The following is a 20,622-nucleotide window of genomic DNA, read 5'->3' on the forward strand; positions in this document are numbered from 1 at the left end:
ACATTAAGACTCAGCGAGTGTCCAGCTTAAGCCACCAAGCTACAGCTCAGCATTAGGTCTTTTGTATGTAACCAATTTACTTACCTTCAACACCGCACATGCTACATGTTGCCTTTCTCCGTTTACGACTATCATCACCACTACTACTGCTACCATATCCTGAAATAATAACAACTGCAAATCAAACTTAAAAACAACAGCAAAAAATGCCTATGTAATGTCACATGGTCATAAAATTGTTACATTAAACTGGAAAAGTCTTTGGGAAAGCAGATAGCAAGTATTAATTAACTTCAAAAGTTATATCTTCCTATTTAGTTTGTTTTTATTCATATTTTGATGTTGCACAATGGAACATGTGTATAAATATGTTTATTATAACAATTTTAAAACTATAGTATAATTTATTCTAATGTAATTTCAATGAGTGGAATGCAGAAATTAATCTACTTATACCTCAACCATAGCAGCTAATAATTAATATACTAGAAATTGCAAATTGCAAGTGAAGTGCTGCGAAGTACAACTGCATATAAATGTTCTTCGAACAAAATTATTTATGCGAGTCAAGTGAAAATAATGAATAATAAAAATATAACAAATAATATGAGACACGACCCATTGTCTATATTAGAACACTTCTCATTGGGTAACAAAGTCGTAATTTTTCATTTTTGTCAAAAAGTGTCTATAGTGGTGAATTATAGTTTAGGTTTTTTTTAATAAAGGTTCCAAAATTTCTATGTAAGTGGAAAATGTAGTTGATTACCAAAGGTTACAATTTTTATTTTGAAGACTGCATGGTCTAGGAAGTGTACATTTCTTTATGGGGCAATTTCCAAGGGCGGGTTTTCTAGGGGCGAGTTGACTGCCAAAGAGTGTTGCCAAAGTGCGAGCCAGTGTGTTATTTGATCACAAGTGCGAGACATCTCAAGTGTGAGCCAGCGAGCCAGACATCACGACAATAGATACGAGATGTTAACGAGTTGTGCGAGGTATCGGCTGAGATTTGTGGAGTACAATTCAAAAAACAACTATAGGTCTAATAGTGAATTATTGTGATGTTAAATAGACAATGTTAGCTATCAAGGAGCGATGTTGTTTTTCATTGGGATGTTCGTCCCTTCAAGCTAGGCCTATACCATCCTAGCTAGTCTAGGCCTAGAGTAGGATAAGGCTAGCGCGACATGCGGACGTTGGTACGTGTAGGTTAGTCTACAAACATAGCCTAAAGTAATTGATTTTACCCGGCAGAATGAAAGAAGGAAACTCCGCTTTTCAGTCGCCTTAAGCCCTTGTTTTTTGACAAACAATGACCTTTCAGAGGTCAAATTGCTGTCAAGAATATGAATTGGCTGCTTCCCAGCAATTACAAAAGAGTGAATCCTTACCGCTTGAACTACTCCTACCACCTCTGTTTGACCCCCGACCTCGTCCCCTTGTTGCTGCACCCCTATGGTAGGACCCTCCTCTACTACCACTGTTAGTACTTTCGTCCGTCCACTGGAAGAAACCACATTGGCTGTCCCTAGGTTTTGAACAGGTATAGAATTGTCGGCCCTGGTTAGCACCTTCTTTTTGCACTGTTCTCCTGTAAAGATTTATGAATATTCATTAACTGATATTGATTGGTATTGATGGGTATTGATTGATGATTATCCCATAAACCAGCATCAGTGTCCAAAAAATGAAAACTGACTTTTTTTAAATCTTATTCTCCACATTATAAGCTTTTAAATGATATGTCATTTACAGGGATCAACTTAATATTGCCACAATTATGAGTAAAAGTATTATGGCTTCTCGGTACTGAAGTCTACAATACTGTGCCACATTCTTATGCTAATCACTCAGTTTGAAATTTAGCGACAGTAAGCTGGTTTTGGAATGGCTAGCCTCATATGTGGCAAAGACAAGCCAAACCAGTCACTCGTCGCAAAAATCGATTTTGAGTTATTAATACAGTGGAGAGTAAAATAATAGCTATAAAATGGTAAAAAAATCATTCAAATCGGACATTTCGTTATGAAGTTACAAGCGTTTAACTACACAGCTGTTTAAAGAACAATATATGAGAAATTAACCGTCAAAGTTTATGATTGCATTTCTCATGCAGAAACTACCTTTAAATCCTTAAAAAGTATTGTTTTAACATTGAAAATGGGAAAAATAACAGCATAGAATGATGTGTAGATATATAAAGGTTAGTTTAAAGCAATAAAATAGATTTTTAAAAATTTGACATTCCAGCATGTTTTGGCCATTTTCTCTGAAACACGATTTGCGATGAGTGACTGGTTTGGCTTGTCTTTGCCACATATATGACATTCAAAAAACACAGATATGACAAATACAGCATAAAATGAAAAATAAATATTACACAAATCAACAGTGATGTTGGTAGTGTATGTGGAAGATATTTCCAGGATAAACGGACTAATTTAACAATATAAATTACAGTACTGTTAATTATTTGGTTAATCCAGCAAGTAATCACGAAATAGACATAAGTATTAAAGAAACTATTATTAAAAAATATTAGTACACTGTAGTATCTTTAAAAGAGTGGACAATCAACTGATATAAAACCAAATATATGAAAACAAACCAAAAAAATTGTTAAAAAAATTTAAAAGATTTTCAATAGGCAATAACAAAGGAACTCACGTGATAGCTGTGGTATTACACCTACAGACGACCTCTCCCCATACATTCATACTTGAATTTTCATTACCATGTGTTTGATTAAAACTACTGCTGTTGAATGAGTTACCAAAACCTGAATCAAAGCTTTGTGTACTTAAATGAGAACTACTTCCTGCAGAGGTCGAAGGTTGTCCATTGGTCTCAGCCCACAAGAAGAAGTCGCAAGTCCCAGACTGACACTTATAAAACTCTCTACCTGTGTGAGGGAAAAAATTGCACTTATACACATCTAGATGTGTATAAGAGACAGGCATTCTACATACACTCTTATAGAATAAAAAAAAAAAAAAAAAAAAAATGTTTGTGTATAGCAGGATTTGAACCTTCGATACTGGGAATGAAAGGCAAGGAACTTGACAACCAAGCCAGAGCCCCAACCAAAGTTCTCTTGAACATTACAAACATTGGGGTAATGCATTGGTTTTCGTCTGTGTGATACACACCAATAACCCATGAAAGTTCTAGAATTATTTCATTCAGGGTAAGGTGGGTTGGGATCGCCGGAAGACAATCCCCCACTCTTTTCTGAAGAGTGTACTGCATACACGCACACACAGGTCATTTTGTACACAGGACCAACGGCTTAAGTTTCTTATCTGAAAGACAATGCACTTTTTGTAACTCGCATTTCAGTCATCCATCTGAAACATAAGGAGTGTAGCGATGGGAATTGAACCGTGAACCAAATATTCTCGACGGTTCGGCGCAAACACAGTGGCTACCACCAGTTTCGCCGACCGAGTTAGCTGCTCTCTTGCAAACTTCAAACTTTTAAAGTTAATGTATTTTTTTGAGAATTTGAAATTGAAAGTATTATTAATTATATTTTTATAATGCATGGTGCTCAGGTGTCTATTATTGTTGGTGGACAAACAAGTATCCTCACATACGATAAAGAAGCTATTATTGTATTGTATTTTAATATTATGTCAGGCAGAAATTACAATGTATAAAAACAACAAAAATGAGGAAAGAAATATTAGTACAAATTTAAGTTGTCTTAAGAAAATAAACCAGGCTAAACCACTGTTGCAAAAAAAGCACTGAATCATTAAGTGATCATGGTCGATATAATTTGATATAAACATTGTAAAGACTTGATATATTATTATTTTTTTTATATATCATTCAATCTTCTTTACACTACATTCTAAAGTTACTAAACCAGTAGCATGACATGAGATACATTGATTCAACTGCACCATGAATGTGTATTTCAAAATTCATAACCACTCTTACTAGTAGCCCCGAACATGTATCACACATACCAGTATTTGGGCCTGCTTTTCGGACAGTCAGGATTATGGCATTGTTGCCACAGTTACAAACTACTTGGTTTCCTCCACTCTCTTCATTCTGACTGGGTATCGGCACAAGAGGCTGCCTAGATGAAAACGATGATGAGGACGAGAATGATGCTGGAACTGCTGAAGCAAATCCAGAAAATGAAGAGATGCTCCTTTGACCTTAAATTTTGAAAATAAACAACTCCATGTTAACATTAAGGAAAATCATTAAAAAAAAATAAGTAATTAAAATGATTATTATAATTTAAAAATCTTAAAAACCCTAAGTACAAATGAAGCGAATCCAGAAAATGAAGAGATACTCCTTTGACCGTAAATTTTGAAAATAAACAACTCCATGTTAACATTAAGGAAAATCATTTTTAAAAAATAAGTAATTAAAATGATTATTATAATTTAAAAATCTTAAAAAACCCTAAGTACAAATCATATGTGACGCTATCACTTTAAGAGGTAAATTCCCACTTATGGGGCTGGGGGCAACACTTGTGGTGTTATGGCAAACTGTTGCTGATGCAGCCCCTAGATCGTTTGCGCCTATAAATAAATGAAATGAAATTGTTAAATATTCTGTTTATCTAGTTAAGTATTTACAAAACAGACATCATATTTAAAAGAATTGAATAAGTTATTAGTTTCCAATGAAAAAAATAGATCAAAAATTTCCGGGAGACTAGTCTAGTTATTATTTTCTAGGGACATGCCCAAATATGGTCATGATGTCATCACATCATGACCATATATAGGCACATCATGACTATATATGGGCAAAGAAAATTTTACAATCTGGACAGAGCTTTATATATATCTTACCACTGTTATTAGAACTCCAAGATGAGATACCACTATCATTCCCAAATGTAGAATTATTATTATTACTACCACGCCCTCTACGGCCAGTTGCAGCACCGCGTACAGGTAAACGAGTCGTGGTTGTACCACCTCGAGCAGGCAAACGTGCAACTGTTGCAACACCTAGAAATTGTAATTGAAATAGTAGCTTGAAAGATTAAAGTTAATATGTGGTAATGTACTAACTTATAAATATAATTTAAAGATACAGTAATATTAAATGATCAACAATCATAACAGATCAAAGCAAATGTAATTGGTAAACTTAAAATTATGTAAATAAATTTTGCTGGGAATGAAGCCATACAAATATATTTGACTGACTGATTTGATTGGCTGACTGATTGTTTATTTATTTAAAAATGTATTGACTAAGTGACTGATTGGTTGGTTGATTGACTGATTTAGTGATTGATTGACTGACTGCTTGACTAATTGCCTGATTGATTGACTGAGTAACAGATTGACTTTCTAAATAAGGACTGAATGAATAACTTGCTGTTTGACTGATAGGTTGACTAAAGTTATTGACTGACTGATTACTTAATTGATTGACTGAGTGAATGATTGACTTGCTTAAATGATGAGCTGACTGGATTACTTGCTGATAGACTGATAGGTTTACTAAGTGATTGAATGACTGACTGATTGCTTGACTAATTGATTGATTGATTGATTGATTGATTGATTGAAAGAGTGAGTGAATGATTGACTTACTAAATGATGAACTAACTGAATGACTGGCTGAATGATTTACTTACTAAATGGACAGACTGAATGACTGATAGGTTGACTAAGTTATTGACTGACTGATAGACTAATTGACTGACTGAGTGAATCATAGACTTCCTAAATGATGAGCTAAATGTATGACTGGATGTGTGACAGATTTACTTACTAAATGAAGGACTGACTGAATGACTAAGTGATAGGCTTAATGACTGATTGATTGTCAAGAGTAATTGATCGAATGAGTGATCAATTACCTGTAGGTATGAAGGCTTGTTTTATGTATGACATGTTCAGATTAAGAGCTTCCACAAGATCCTGGTCACATCCGCCTAGGCAACTCACATACTCCATCGACATTGAAGGCGGTACAGATCCACGCCTGAATTCAAACTTAATTAACTTCACTGGATCAGGACGACACTAGAAAATTGAAAATTAATAAATCCAAGTTAAATCAGTTACACAAAGTCATTGGCCCATTGGTTGGTGAAATATATCAGGTTACAACAATTTTGTCTATAGACTTCTTTTGATTAGCATCATAAATTCAAGGATTGCGAATAGGCAAACACAACAAAACTTTGTTAAATTAAGTTTACCCTTGTACAATCTTCATCTTGCAATTCCACAGACAACACCGAGGCGGGCAAGAACACAACAGCTTTGCAGTCTGGGTAACCTGTACAACTCAGCATGTACCCGCCATCCTTTCTGGTCTTGATGATCATGTGTTCCCCACACTGTGGGCACTTTCTAACTGGTAGCAAGGCCTCCGGTTGAATATCTGGACCCTGATCAGTGAAGGTCTGAGGGGCTTGTTGGAAGTAATGTCCAAGGGCTTCATCCAACTTTACTGCCTAAGCAAATGTGAAATTACTTGTTTTCATTTGTTTCTTTTTCATTTAAAATTATCAAATCAATGTTGTAATAAAGATTATTGTGGGTACACATCTCCCTCTAATTAAAAAACCCCTCCAATTAAAGACCACTTTTCTTAATCCAACATGAACAAACGGCTATAATCTTAATTTTCCAAATTAGAGACCAAAGCTGCTGATGGCTATGGAAATTCTGGTCCTACAAGTGGTCATTAATTGAGGGAGAACTGTATTTTACTTTCTATAACAGATAGTGTACCACTTTAAAAAGAATAACTGTGCTATCCAATCAGCCTGCAGATTTCCATGAATGAGTTTGTGTGTCTCCCAGCCTATCCTAGAAAGGAACTGTAGGAGATTTACATTTACAAGAGATGAAGGCAACAGAATGATTTAGTCACCAAAGATAATGTCATCACGATTTTTTTTAGTGAGTAAACAAACATAAACATGAAGTTAGTGTAGAAGATACTTTTTATAACAATGTAGACATTTTGAATGATTCGTAGATTCATGAGATTAAGGTTGATTTGATTTAAATTTCCATTTAGACTAAAAATATGAGGAGTTTTGAGAGGCCTTCTAGGGGGTCTATGCACATCGCTTGCCGGATTCGCCACATTCAGCGCTGACGAAGGTGATCGTTGTTCATTTAGTGGTACACGTTCAGCTTAAATGCTGCCACCATGTCATTGTGTTGCAATTTCTGTATGAAATATTTAAACTATTGACAAACTTACATTGTTGAATTGTAGAATAAGATGTTTCTTTTGACTAGACTGACCAGCGAGTCACAAGAACGTTATTTGTATGACTCTAGCCTAGGCCCTTGTTCACGCGACGAGGGATGCTCACTGTGTACAAAATTGTTCAAGCTTTCCATTTGTTTCTTTCATTCCACTTTAAATTTAACAGGTCCAAATTTTGACAGTTTATTCAGGAACATTTACCAAGACTTTTTGACAAATTCATTTACGTTAAAATGTACAAATAAACAAGTTTGAGAAGTTAAAAAACAGTCAACATTTATTCGAGCCGAGGCTTATTATTGTGCAAAAAAACTGCCACCTTAGCGGTATGTTTTGATGGTATACTCGCTATACAATACTAGCTTTGGTGACTAACTCGGTCTATTTATTGTAAGCCGATTCATGTTTATTATACGAGAGATAGAGATTTATATATTTCTTACTTTGGAAGCTGCTTCTATAAACACCTGTTTATATTTCTCCACCTGTTCTCTAAGGACAACGTCAGCATCTTTCTCTCCTTTACAAATCCTAGAAAATAAAAGAAAGCAAGGTAAAAATATTTCAAATCATTCCTAACTGAAATTACCTTATGTAGAATAGGCCTTAAAACCATACATTTAGTTGGAACACAAGACTATGACAAAAAAGAGATTGGATTTTTTTGGTGTAAAGTACACCAAGGAAGAGCCAGAAAAGTCCACAAAGATTTTTTTCAGTGGGGTTCTTTTGGTGGTCAATTGGGCAGTGCATTAGAAGTTAACTCCATCGGCAATTGTAATGGCATTTGATATAGTGCCTTTTCCAGAGGATACAAAAACACTGTGGACTATCTGTTACTCATTTCGCAAGGTTATGACAAAAAAGAAATTAAATTTCTTTGGTGTAAATTACACCAAGGAAGAACCAGAAAAATCCACAAAGATTTTTTTCAGTTGGGTTCTTCTTGATGACTTCAATTCAATGACTTTCTTCTCCCCGAAGGGTCTCTTCATGTCTGAGCTACCCGGTAAACCGGTACCAGCTACTCTCGTCTGTCCACAGCAGGATATGAATGGACCAGTACACCGGGGTAACCCCCTACTCATCTCGAAAGATGTACTGAGCCAAATTGTGTACACTGGGCCTACGGTTTATAGTCCTTATCCGAGAAGACTTGTTCCACTACCAGAACATAAGGCGAGCGTGCCGTTCGAATTAGCTCCGATATTATAGCTGCACCCCTGCAGTAGCCACTCGGTCATCCAACTATTTTTTATTTGATTTAGATGCGACTCAAGGCTAGTATGGGGAGACTGTTTTATACTAAAGCTTTCCTATTCAATTTACGCAGACATTGTAATTACGGTATTATTATCACGCAAAAAATAAAAATTCATAAAATCTGTTGTGACATCACTTTGATGACGTGTGTTCACTGAGATTGACAAGGTATGACGTCACAATCTTCACTTCAACAAATTGAAGACGACCATCTTTATAAAATTCCACCTCCCCGTACCACGCCTATTAAACTCCATACCCACATTCAGTACAACAAGAGGTGGATCTCCCTGGTTTCACCATGTCTTGTCTTTATTTTTTCTATTCCCACTTCCACCTAAATGCGCCATGCTCCTTTATGCAATGCCATACAACTCACTATAGTTCCATTACATCAAGGTCTATTTACATGAGGGTGCTATCATGCCTGCATGCACCCGGGTGCGATGCGATGTTGTTTCAACATTGGTGGGTGGAGCCCTGTTCTAGATACTTATAACGATAGAGCACATGCATTTCAGAAATATTTCATAGCTTAAGTACCGTAGTTTAAGTCAAAATTATTTACTGCTTGTGTTTCTTGTTGCAGAGCACACTGAGGAATGCGCTATAGAAGAATTTATTTATATTCTGCTTAGAGTACACAAGAGTATAAATGTTGCATCGTACCTTTTCAAGTCTGCTTCTAATTCTGCTCTCAGGTCTGGCTTGGATAGCTCATATCCCATGTTATCATACCCTTCCACTAGGCCCATTCCAAGCTCTCCTGGCACCAGCTTACCATCAGGCCTTGCACCTACATACATCCTGGACTTGATGGTCTCAATATGCTCAGCATGCGTTGCATCAGTGCCTAGGAGAGAGAAAACTTAACTCTGTTGCCTGGATAGTAGTTAAAGTTAATAGAGTTTATTGTTGAATATCCAGCGAAACAATTTTAACTTGTCATGCAGGTTACTTTTTTAAAAACCGTAGAGTATTGCCCACCCAGCCTATTACAGATGTTAAGCTGATATTTAGGGCTCTCTTAATTAAATGTCTAATGAGGTTAGGCAATGAAGATATTGTTTAGTCATAAGAAAAAATCCTGGTGTCACAGGATTCGAACACATAAGTTTGGATTTAGAAACAAGCTCCTTAACCACCAAGGTACATCTCCAATGTTTTAATTTATAGGAATCAACCTCTTTTCTCCTCCTCTAAAAACTTAACATACTGCTTCTAAATACATCTTAATAACCTTTGGTGTATTTACATTACACAACTCAAAATTATGTATAAAAAAATTACCAATTCCATGCTTATCCATAAGAGTGATAAGATCAGCTTCTGTGAGTAATGGTGGTGGACAAGTCTCTCCATCATTTATCTACAAAAAAACAAAATATATATTGAATTATTCATATAATTTTATAACACACCTAAATAGATCCCTGTCATTTGATTGGTGGATTTCATATCATGTGACATTGGTTATTTACTCCATTTCAACACTCATCATTGAAATCTATTTCCATCCATGCATTTTCTTTCCATCAGTTTTTGCTCATTGTATGTCACCTAGGATATATAATTATACATATTGTATTCTATACACATATTTTATATAGGACAGACACCGCATTATATATTATCTACATCTAAATATAGACTAAAATGATTAACATACCTCTAATACAGTTGGTTGGAAAGTATCGCCAATGTTGTAGACTGGGATGACCTTTGAACTCCACTTATCATATGGGTATACATCCAGGTAATTGCGTGCTATGATCATCAACCCCTGGGCTGAGAAGCTCTCCTGCGCAATCTCAATTTCTACAGTTGTTTCTTTGCCTTGGGCATCCTTTGTAAATTAATAAATTTGTTTGAATTATTCAGTAATCAAGTATCAAATAAATATTATTTTACAATACCTCAATATATATACAATAAATTTGAAATAAATTATTGTAAAAATGGTACCACACTGCAAGCAAGTTTTAATTGTATGGTCCTGAACATTGGAGTGTGTCTAAATAAATTACGAAAACTAAAAAAATAATGATAGCATTAAAAATTTCCATCAACACATATAAGCCAATTCAACCAAAAATGTTTGACCTGATTGATGATGATGATGTTAATGAGGTGGACAAGGGGTATGATGATGACGAGGAGAATAATGAGAATGATGATGATGTTAATGATGCCAATGATGATGATGATATTTTCTATCTACAGTGGCCGGTTCCTTGCTTCTCTTTGTGATTCATAATAAATGAATTAACAATATAGGGCCTAAACAAATTAATTGTTTGTTTGCCCTTCTTTGTTTAAAATGATAAAAAAAAAAGGGTGAGTGGAAAAGATCTAGAATGGCAATATCGTACATCAGACAACTTTCGAAAACTTTGTAGGGCATCTGGCCAAAACATAAAGATCGATTCACTCACATTGTTTTTATTTTGTTAAGAAAAAAGTTAAATAGCAAAATTCTGCAGTTTTACAAAATTGGAATGAGGTACAAACATAAATATTAAAAGTACCTGTGAACAACATGCTAGGAAGTGCCTGCAAATGAGCTCGTAGATTCGCTGGTCGTTCCCTTGCAACGTCCCCGTATATTTGGTTGGGTGGATTGGGGGATGGGCATTATCGGTATTCTTACCCCTCCTTGGTGTTATACCTCTTTGTAGGAGTTCAGCAGCGAAACCTGTTTGTAAGTAAAATGTGAATATTTTTGTGGTGAAGACCAAGCTACAATTCCATAAAAATCTCTGTTAGAGATCGAAATGTCCTGAGTAAGAACTCCATTTCTTACTGTTTTTTTTATTTTTAAAGAATTTGATATCTATATAATAACGAAGATAAATGAAATTGGTTGTGGTTGAAAGTGGTTGATTTTGTGCGGTACATTTATGTAAGGAATGTGTTGCATCTGGGTCTAGATAGTCATTGCAATGATTAAAACAAAATCATAAACAAATATGTAGACATAAAGAAACAAAAAATTAGTAAACAAAAATATATTTACCAATATTAAAATAATTATAAAATAATTCAATTATGTATATAATATAAATCCTCATAATAAAAAAACAACAATTTTAATATACCATTAGGAGTTGATCCCAGATTTCAAGACAATAGGACAGGTCACAATTTCTGAATAAAACAATTTTTCAAGTTGGAACAAACTTTTTTGAAGCAGATTTTGGGACACCCAAATAAAGCACTCAATAAGTACATGCAACTACTTATCATTTTAATTTTAAGAAAAGCATAATAATAAGTGGCAGCTTCAGGATTTCAAAATTGGGGGGGGGGGGGGGCGGGGGGAAGACCTTTCAGTGATGAGCAGTCTGTACCACCTCAGGCCCACCATGGTTGGGGCTGAACTAAGAAATTGTATGATTATGGCACCTAAAAATGGCATTCTCCGACTTTTATTTACAGTTTTTCTTATAATTTTGAAAAATTCAGGGGGCCCTGGGAGGACTGGGCTGGGCTCCCTTGAATCCGCCACGAACAATTGAAGCTCTATTCAACTAATCACTTACCACCCCATTGTCTATCCTGTGTCTGTTCCTGAACCAGTGGGTAAAGATCCAGTTCCTTTGGAAATATGTTGGTTTCTGTACGTGGGTAGCTGATGAACCTAGAATCAATGATATTTAGATATTTCTAAGTAAAAGTTAAATCTAATGTTTTTTATATAAAGTTGAAGGTAAACGCTAGTGAAATCACAGCGGTGGCTCTAGAAATTTGCTGACAAATAGGCCCAACATGTCCAAGGGGGGTGGGGGAGGGGGAGATTGGGAGTCAAAGACTTACGCTCGGCGCACTGCTTGTGTCATTGGGCAAGGCACTTTACTTGCGTTTGCCCTCTCCACCCACGAGTATAAATGAGAACTTGGTAGGATGATGTTGCATTGCAAGTATTAGTCTGTGTCTCTATTTCTATAGTGTATTATTAATCTTATTATCACTATTTCTATAGTGTATTATTAATCTTATTATCACTACTAACAGTGACTATGGCATTCTAAAAACTCACCCTTTTGTGTAAAGTTTCTCTGCAATTTTCATTGTCTCTTTGGCACTAATCTTCAGTTTTCTTGAAGAAAGTTTTTCTAGTTCCTGGAAGAAAAGCATTTGTCACTAAAACGAAGGTTTTATACTAAGCAAATTTATTCGCGCAAATTGGAAGCGTCGGATTAGGCACATGCGCATTCGCAATGCTTTTGAAGTTTTTCACACTCGGCACTACAAAGACATGTCTAACCTAGCCAACCAGTTTTGTAGCAGCATCTCTGGCTAGGGGGATATCTTCCAATCCTCTAGGAAACTTCCTCAAGATGCAGTAATTCTTGATGTACTAGACTGTCTGACTTGGGTGGCAACAATCACAAGCTGGGCTATCCATCTGAAGATAATTCTTTAAAAACCTATTAAAATTATCTTACCACAGTGTCCATTGGTTGGGGTCTCCACTTGCTTTTATCACGGCTCCTCACATCCACAACTTTGGCTAAAGGACTCTGAGGATAACGCATAACGAATATATATCAAAATAAAATAAATATTAAAAATTACTTAATTTAACAATCTATGTCATAAGAAATAGAATGTTGGCAGCCACAGCTGAATTGTTCAAAGTCAAGCTGGGAGTGAGACAAAACTTATTCACAGTGAGTAGGCCTACTTATTGGATTATACTGCAGAAACCCTATTATATCTAGAAGAATAACGTGTAAGCAGGAGATTGTATGCGACAAATTTCTCTTTTTTTTTACAAACAGCCTCAAGTTATGAAAAGGTTAACAGAAGATCTGCAGGATTTATATTAGAAATATATATTATATATATATTATATTTTTTTTTTTATTATGATCAAGGTCTGACTACAGCATAGCATTGGTATAAAGAATCATAATATTTTTATAATATTGACAGTGGAGTTAAATAGCTTAATGGATAATATGCTCGCTCTCCAATCCCAGGGTCCTGGATACAAATCCTGTCAGATTCCCAGATTTTTTCTCGCGACAAAAACAACTCCAGTCTATAAGCATTATAGTGACTTAGCTTATATAGAGCATCATGTATTTACGTTTGTCATGTGAAGGGTTGCCACTTATCTAATAGGACAGCGATTAAGTCGTTATTGGTAATCCTTGGCCATGTGCTTAAAGGTATAAAACTAAGTAAAAAAAAAATAAATAAAAATAAATAAATGAATAAATAAATATATAAATTTAAAAAATAAATAAATTAATTAAACAAACAAACTAGATGCATCCTGGGATAATGATGCTAACAATGAAATGGCATTGATAATACTTAAAATTTAAACTGACCTCAATGCAAACCTCCAATATAACTTGGCAGGCCAAACGATCAAAAAGCCTGTGTCTCCTCCAGTTAAATTCAACAGTGTCATCACCTCGCTGATGCATAACTAATTAGACAAGATCAAAATACCATATCAACAATTAATATGCAATAACACAAATAAACAACTATTCTGTAAAGAACCCAACTACAGGCCTCCCTCTAACTAAAGACCCATCCAAATAAAGACCACCTTCAATTAAGGACCACTTTTCTGTGGTCCAAAAAGAACAACTGTATTTGATATTTATTCAGAGACCAAACCTGATGTACTGGTCAAAAAACCACCGTGGTGGTGACTAGAGTAGCTGGCACGGTTTACCAGGTAGCTCAGACAAAAAGTGACCATTAAAAGAGAAGAGAGTTACTGTACAAGCTAGTCATTGAATCAAGCACTATGACACTTTGATAATAAAGTATATATTAATTCAACTTCCACATTAAGACTTTTAAGCCAGGCACTCATTGCATTCCACTCTGCTCCCTGCGAGTGTTAGACGATGCAACACTGTCTGCTGCTTGCTGGTAGCAGTTTGAATGAAGTGTCATTAAAAATGATTTGTTGCGTGTGCATTATAGTGTGTTGCGTTTTACATAAAATCGCACCGGCCAACGGCCGTTAGGCGCAATGTCTGCCCGGCTTCAGTTAAATTACCTCTAATCTTATAAAACGCTTCTGGTTGGAAAGCTTCAACTTGCTTATAACGTTCAACGACAAATCCCAAGGTCGGAAACTGACAACTGCCAAAGCTAATCAACTGACCGTCCAGAATTTCCGGGAAAACTTGCCTCAAACGCAATGTCTGGAATCTTGTAAATGCTGCTCCTATAATCGGAAATTATACATCAAATCAATTACAAATCAAATTCAAGATACACTGCCATAAAAAAAAAACAAATAATAAAATTTTGAATTGCTTTAAAAAGAACCATAATAGGCATCAACAGAAAACAATACTCATGTATACTGAACATAATATTATGTAATCCAGTATGTGATATTAAATGTGGTGATTCCAACAAAAGAAGAAAAGGGATATCAACTTATAGTAAACTCATATTTAAAAAGACTATACAACTTAATATAATATAATTTATTGAAAAATAATTAACATTGATAAAGCTATAATCCCCCAAGAAAAAATATGACATCACAATTAAATACCTCTTAATTGCATTGCACCTATATAAGCTTTAATCCCCAGAAAAATGTTAAAGCATAATTTAATATCTCTTAATTTCTTATTGATCTTACGATAATTAGTAGGAAGTGTATGCTCACCTATTCGAAGATCCAATTGTTGTCGCACATCAACAGCAGCAGAGACCAAGTAATCAGGCTCTGAGAGGTTCTGGCAAGTTCTTGCAATTGACCTACACCAAAATGAAATTGTTGATAATTATACATTACTTTGTTAATTTTTATACATTCATGGACTCGTAAAAAATCTATTGTTAACGATTGTGACAACATATTAACTGATATTGACGCCGTTAAAAATGTTACGATCCTCCCTTGTGGTAGAATACTATTTTTTTTATCAGGTATATAATTATATTGAGGTGCAATATACTTCAAATAAACTGATTTATAACTTTAAAAAAACTGTAGAATAATTTAAATTGAAATGTTAATTTCTTTTAATGCTTGTCTCTTTGTAAATTCTGAATTGTTTAATTTTATTAATCTTGTAATTTTTATTGTAATTTAATTGTTTTATCAGATACATAAATTATTTGAGGTGCAAATATTTAAAACAAATTATGAATTTAAGAAAGTGTTGAAAAATTTTAACTAATACAATCATTATGATGTAATAAGCCTATTTAATTATCATTATGATGTAATAAACCTATTTAGATAAACGGTGCGGTGTTAGTTTAGCTCGTTTAGGCGTTTTCTTTTTTCTTTGTTAGTCTAGGTTCATGGTTTTTTTATTCTCTTGTCCGTTTCCTTCCGTTGTTGTGAAGCGCCTCGAGGTTGGTCTAACGGGAGGCGCTATACAAATCGCAAATTATTATTATTATTTAATTAACGAACATTATCCTTGTAATTTTTATATTAAGCTGCTTAAAAATGTTTTTTGTTGTTGTCATATTTTTAAATTTTGTGCTAAACTTGTATTTACCTTTTAATATTATTAAGTTTTTCTAAATGTTTTGTAATGCATCTTTTTTTTTAACTTTTACTTCGCAAATGTTTTAAGTGAACATTGAGCTAGGTTTTTGGTATATGTATTTCTTTATTTCTTTTCTGAATAAAGTGATTTTTGAGAGATATAGACTTCTATATACTCATATTATGTATTTGTTGCCAGAGAAAATGTTAATAGTAAATTTTATTAAATTTATTTGATGCTTATTTGAAGATGTGATGTCATCATTACCATATTTAGGCATGTCACATGTTTTGTTTTGTTTGTTTTTTTCAAATAAAATTTAATATTCTGTACAGTACTTAAGACTAAATCCACTACAATGTATTTTTATGAGTCAACATTTATTTGAAGTTGGAATACAAACAAAACTCACCAGATCTGAGCAGTCACATTTTGTTTACATAAGGATGAAATGATGGTCAAGAAATGCCAGGATTACATGAACATTATGGATTGTCAGAATTAAAAATTATAACTTTGAGACAATCAATTTTACAACCCAAAATATTACAACATATTGTTAACGAGTCATATGATCATGATAATAATAATAATAATAATAATAATAATAATAAACATTTATATATCGCCAATTCAAAAATTTATCAAAGGCGCAGGAGAAAACAAACTCAGTAACATTTCTCAAAAGGTGAAACTTTAAGTTCTTCTTAAAGGAATATAAATTAGGCGAATTACGAACAGAAAAAGGAAGAGAATTCCACAGAGAAGGAGCTAGAACAGAAAAAGCACGTTGACCATATGTTTTAGTTTTGCTTCGAGGAGATGGAACTGTCAAAAGATTTTTTGAAAATGAACAGAGATGGCGGATAGCTACATGACATTTTAAGTGATGCAACAAATATAATGGTTTGTGAACGCAAGTAACTTATATACCAAAAAAAGCAATTTGAAAATACAACATTGTTTAATGGGAAGCCAATGAAGACACTTCAGGGCTGGTGTTAATGATGAAATTTATTAGTAGTGTTTTGCAAAGACTATTACTGTTGGTTTAAAGATAAAACATAATATATGAAAGAAAACAAAAAGGCCGACTAACTGTGGAGTTATTTCAGAAAATCTTGCCCTGTATACTTTCAAACTTCTTTTCACTGGAAAGAGAACAAAAATAGACATAAAAGGATCCGGCAAGGTACAATATAGTTCAGCAGGTGCCACATAGTAACTATAGAAGACAACCATTGGTGGATCTACATGTGGTGAAAAGGGAAATTCTCCCACCCCTGACCCTCTATGTGGAAGATGCCCCCACCCCCACCCCCCGAAAAAAAAAAAAGAAAGAAAAACTCTGACCGCACATGATAGCTAAACCATACCAAGATCATTTGCAATGATTGGAAAACATCTCATAATGTATACATACACATTACATTGTCCAGTATACCTGAGACTGAGATAAACACGAATACTGCCCTCTATAGATAAGCAATTTGCTGAATAAAATCTATCAAGACTGACATACAGACAAGACCTCCATCTATATTGCCTACATTATTATTTACCTGCTTTACATGTATCTATAATTTCATAGCCAATGTTTTCTCCTTCTCTATCACCATCAGTCCAGATAATAAGAATATCACTTTGTCTAGCTTCCCTTTCTAATGTCCTCTGAAAATATAATAAAATTTAATGTATAACAATTTAAATCTACCGACACTTTTATATATATGTTTTGCCGTTTTTATAATCATTTATATATCCATAATACGATGCTAGCTACTCTAATCTGTCCACAAGAGACTGGGGTTACCCCTTACATGCCTCGACAGACATACTGGGTTCTTTAATGGGAACATATTTAATTTTATAATAGGAAGGGAGGCTGATTCAGAGACAACACTACCCTAGGGGTTCGAAAAAGGCCTCTGAGGCATTATGGGCAATCAATAATTTATTTTTCTTTTTATTCTTTTTTTTTTTTTTTTTTGGATTTTCCAAAAAGGGACAGCTCGCTCCCCTCCCCCACCGAATCTATCCCTGCACTGTGTATGTATGTAATATATGTTGCAATGTTTAATAGGTTGCTTTATAGTTTGGTTTATACAGTATATACACTTTATTATAATTTTCTCACCTTAATATCCTTAAAATTATCTGGACATACTTTGACAACATCAGCATCAAATAGCACAACAGGGTTACATGACCTCCTGCAATTATGAGTGAAAACCTTTCATGAAATAGTATTATTGAAAGTTATATTATTCAACCCAAAAAGCAGCTCCCCATAAAAAATTTAAAAAAATACATGACCCACTTTCGACCAAACCCATCTTGAACCAAATCAACCTTGATCCAAAAAAATTAATTAAAAAAATGGTAGGATATTAAAGTCTAGATTCTGGCATCACTCGAGCATCTGTGAATTACAAGCCAGCTGGCCAATGTGCCTTGCAGACAAAAGATGTGGTGATGGCTAGTTTCCCATCATGAGGTTGCTTCTTGTTATCATTTTCAAAGTCTAGATAGGAATAATTTCATGCTTTATATTTTTGATATGATGCATTTGCATTCACATGTTTGAAGTCTGACTACCAACTTCCTTTAGTTGGTGCAAAATATTTCCTACTGGAAATTGGCTAATACATTTATTATATTTATTGGCAACATAACATATTATACACAATCAAAAGATTTTTTATAGTGTATATGAATATGATACAACAAACCAGGGCAAGATATGCAACATTTTTTACTTGACCAAAAGCTTTAATAAAATTTATGTAACAAATACCTCTGATATGTCCATATATGGATATGATATGGCATAATCATGGCCAATAACACTATAGGCATTTCACACAATTCTGTCATATAAAATTTTATCATTGTGTTCATAATAGATCTTAAGATAAGGATTTGCATTTGGGATGGATTTTCATCGCATTAATGCCCGACTGTGCCAGGGAATATATCCTCCGAGCATATATCCATCCTCTGTGCAGATTTTGCTGAATATTAGGCTTTGACCTCTAATTTGAATTATTAACAATGTATTATGCAGTAATTACGATTCCGCACACCTATTTTCCTAGCAATTTTCTGCACAATTCAAAAACTTTACAGTATGGCATTAATGTGATTTATGCCTCCTACTTACCAATTTTTATACATAGATTTAAAGGCATAATTGAGAAGATGACCCGAGACAGAGGTCATCTTCATGGAACTCTGCTGATTCAAGATGTTGCACTCAAATTCATAGATCTTGTTGTACTTGGAAAATCCTTCTTGCTGTATAAACAAAGGAGAATATATAATATTTTTTTAAAACTATAATAAGACTAAACCGCTTCTTGTAAATTACAGTTAAACTTTCCTAAGTCGAATAATTTCTAAGTCGAATAATTTCTAAGTCGATCTAATTTTACATGCCAATTTGTTGAGTTTTTCATTAATTAACAATCTGTAAAAAGTCGAATTTCATCTAAGTCAAACAATACAGTATGTCAATGGCATTTTGGATTTGACTTAGGCAACTTCAACAGTATATAAATTATTATATGGTAATTTATATAGCACCTTTCTTTGCAGATACGAAGCGTTTTTGACGCCAGTCATTGGGTCTACATGCTTAAGCGTTGCTGCTGTAATCAGCGCAGGAGCAGGCAACCCCACAAGGAACCCATTTAAACTCCTGGGTGAAGAGAAGCAATGTAGATGAAGTGCCTTGGTCAATGACAAAAGGAAAATGCACAGCGAGGGATTGAAAAAAAAAAAAAAAAAAAAAATTGTTGTGTTGCCTTTAAATGGAAAAAATCAAGATCGGTCAAATTTTTTTTTTTTTTAATACCTGAAATAGGATAGGCCTGACACGGCAGTCCCTATTATGAAAACCCTAGACTAGGCCTAAAGGCTCTTAGCTCGTAGGCACCAAAATAGGCCTTTTTCACGAATCGGTAGACATATTGTGATGTCTAAGTGATGACAAACATTGCGAATCAGCGGTGCGTAACCAACAGAAATAAGATAAGCTTTTGGGCGGATTTTTTGACATCATGTTATTTAAAAAATCATAACTCTATAACGGGGCGTCGTATCTAAAAAAATTTTCCAGCAAAATGTTCTTAAAAGGCTAGTCTACACCACTATATGATTTAAAAAAATTGAAAAATTTTTTTGACCTCTGAAATCAAGATTGAAAAATAAAAGCCTATCTCAGTAGTGTATTAAAATAGGTACATGCATTACAGTGCTGTAGTAGTAAGTAATACTCTGAACTAGAATTGTTTTAGTTACCATATGAGAGTTTCCTGTGTTAAAAACATGATTTACTATACTATACCTCTTTATAAAACATAACTTGTACTTTGTAATAAGAAAAATATGTATATTTTCGCTACTTGGAACAGTAACAACACGAAAGTCATATGCTACTGCACTGTAATGCATTGGCCTATTTTAATACACTACTAAGATAGGCTTTTCTTTTTCAATCTTGATTTCAAAGGTCAAAAAAATTTTTCAATTTTTTTTCAATCATATAGTGGTGTAGACTGGTCTTTTAAGAACATTTTCCTGGAAACATTTTTTGAATACGATGCCCCGTTATGGAGTTATGATTTTTTAAACAACA

At 34.2% G+C, this 20,622-nt stretch overlaps 1 protein-coding gene across 1 annotated transcript in view; it reads right to left on the bottom strand.

Annotated features, from left to right (window-relative positions):
• Positions 1–84: 84 nt before the first annotated feature.
• The window catches only part of LOC117100615 (DNA topoisomerase 3-alpha-like), a gene marked incomplete at its 3' end in the record, with an annotated part of 22,085 nt that continues 1,547 nt past the window's right edge, over positions 85–20,622 (bottom strand). The window contains 22 exon segments of the mRNA XM_033240402.1: positions 85–159; positions 1,392–1,591; positions 2,668–2,902; positions 3,975–4,172; positions 4,827–4,988; positions 5,852–6,017; positions 6,197–6,454; positions 7,668–7,755; positions 9,157–9,340; positions 9,778–9,856; positions 10,157–10,333; positions 11,016–11,182; positions 12,030–12,127; positions 12,527–12,609; positions 12,936–13,010; positions 13,830–13,930; positions 14,519–14,689; positions 15,146–15,237; positions 17,083–17,134; positions 17,546–17,654; positions 18,121–18,196; positions 19,147–19,280. Coding sequence (XP_033096293.1) covers positions 85–159; positions 1,392–1,591; positions 2,668–2,902; positions 3,975–4,172; positions 4,827–4,988; positions 5,852–6,017; positions 6,197–6,454; positions 7,668–7,755; positions 9,157–9,340; positions 9,778–9,856; positions 10,157–10,333; positions 11,016–11,182; positions 12,030–12,127; positions 12,527–12,609; positions 12,936–13,010; positions 13,830–13,930; positions 14,519–14,689; positions 15,146–15,237; positions 17,083–17,134; positions 17,546–17,654; positions 18,121–18,196; positions 19,147–19,280 — 2,980 coding nt within the window.

The sequence above is a fragment of the Anneissia japonica genome, unplaced genomic scaffold (genome assembly GCF_011630105.1).
Source record: "Anneissia japonica isolate Jap-2015-1 unplaced genomic scaffold, ASM1163010v1 scaffold287584_len476085_cov161, whole genome shotgun sequence".
Lineage (NCBI taxonomy): Eukaryota > Metazoa > Echinodermata > Crinoidea > Comatulida > Comatulidae > Anneissia > Anneissia japonica.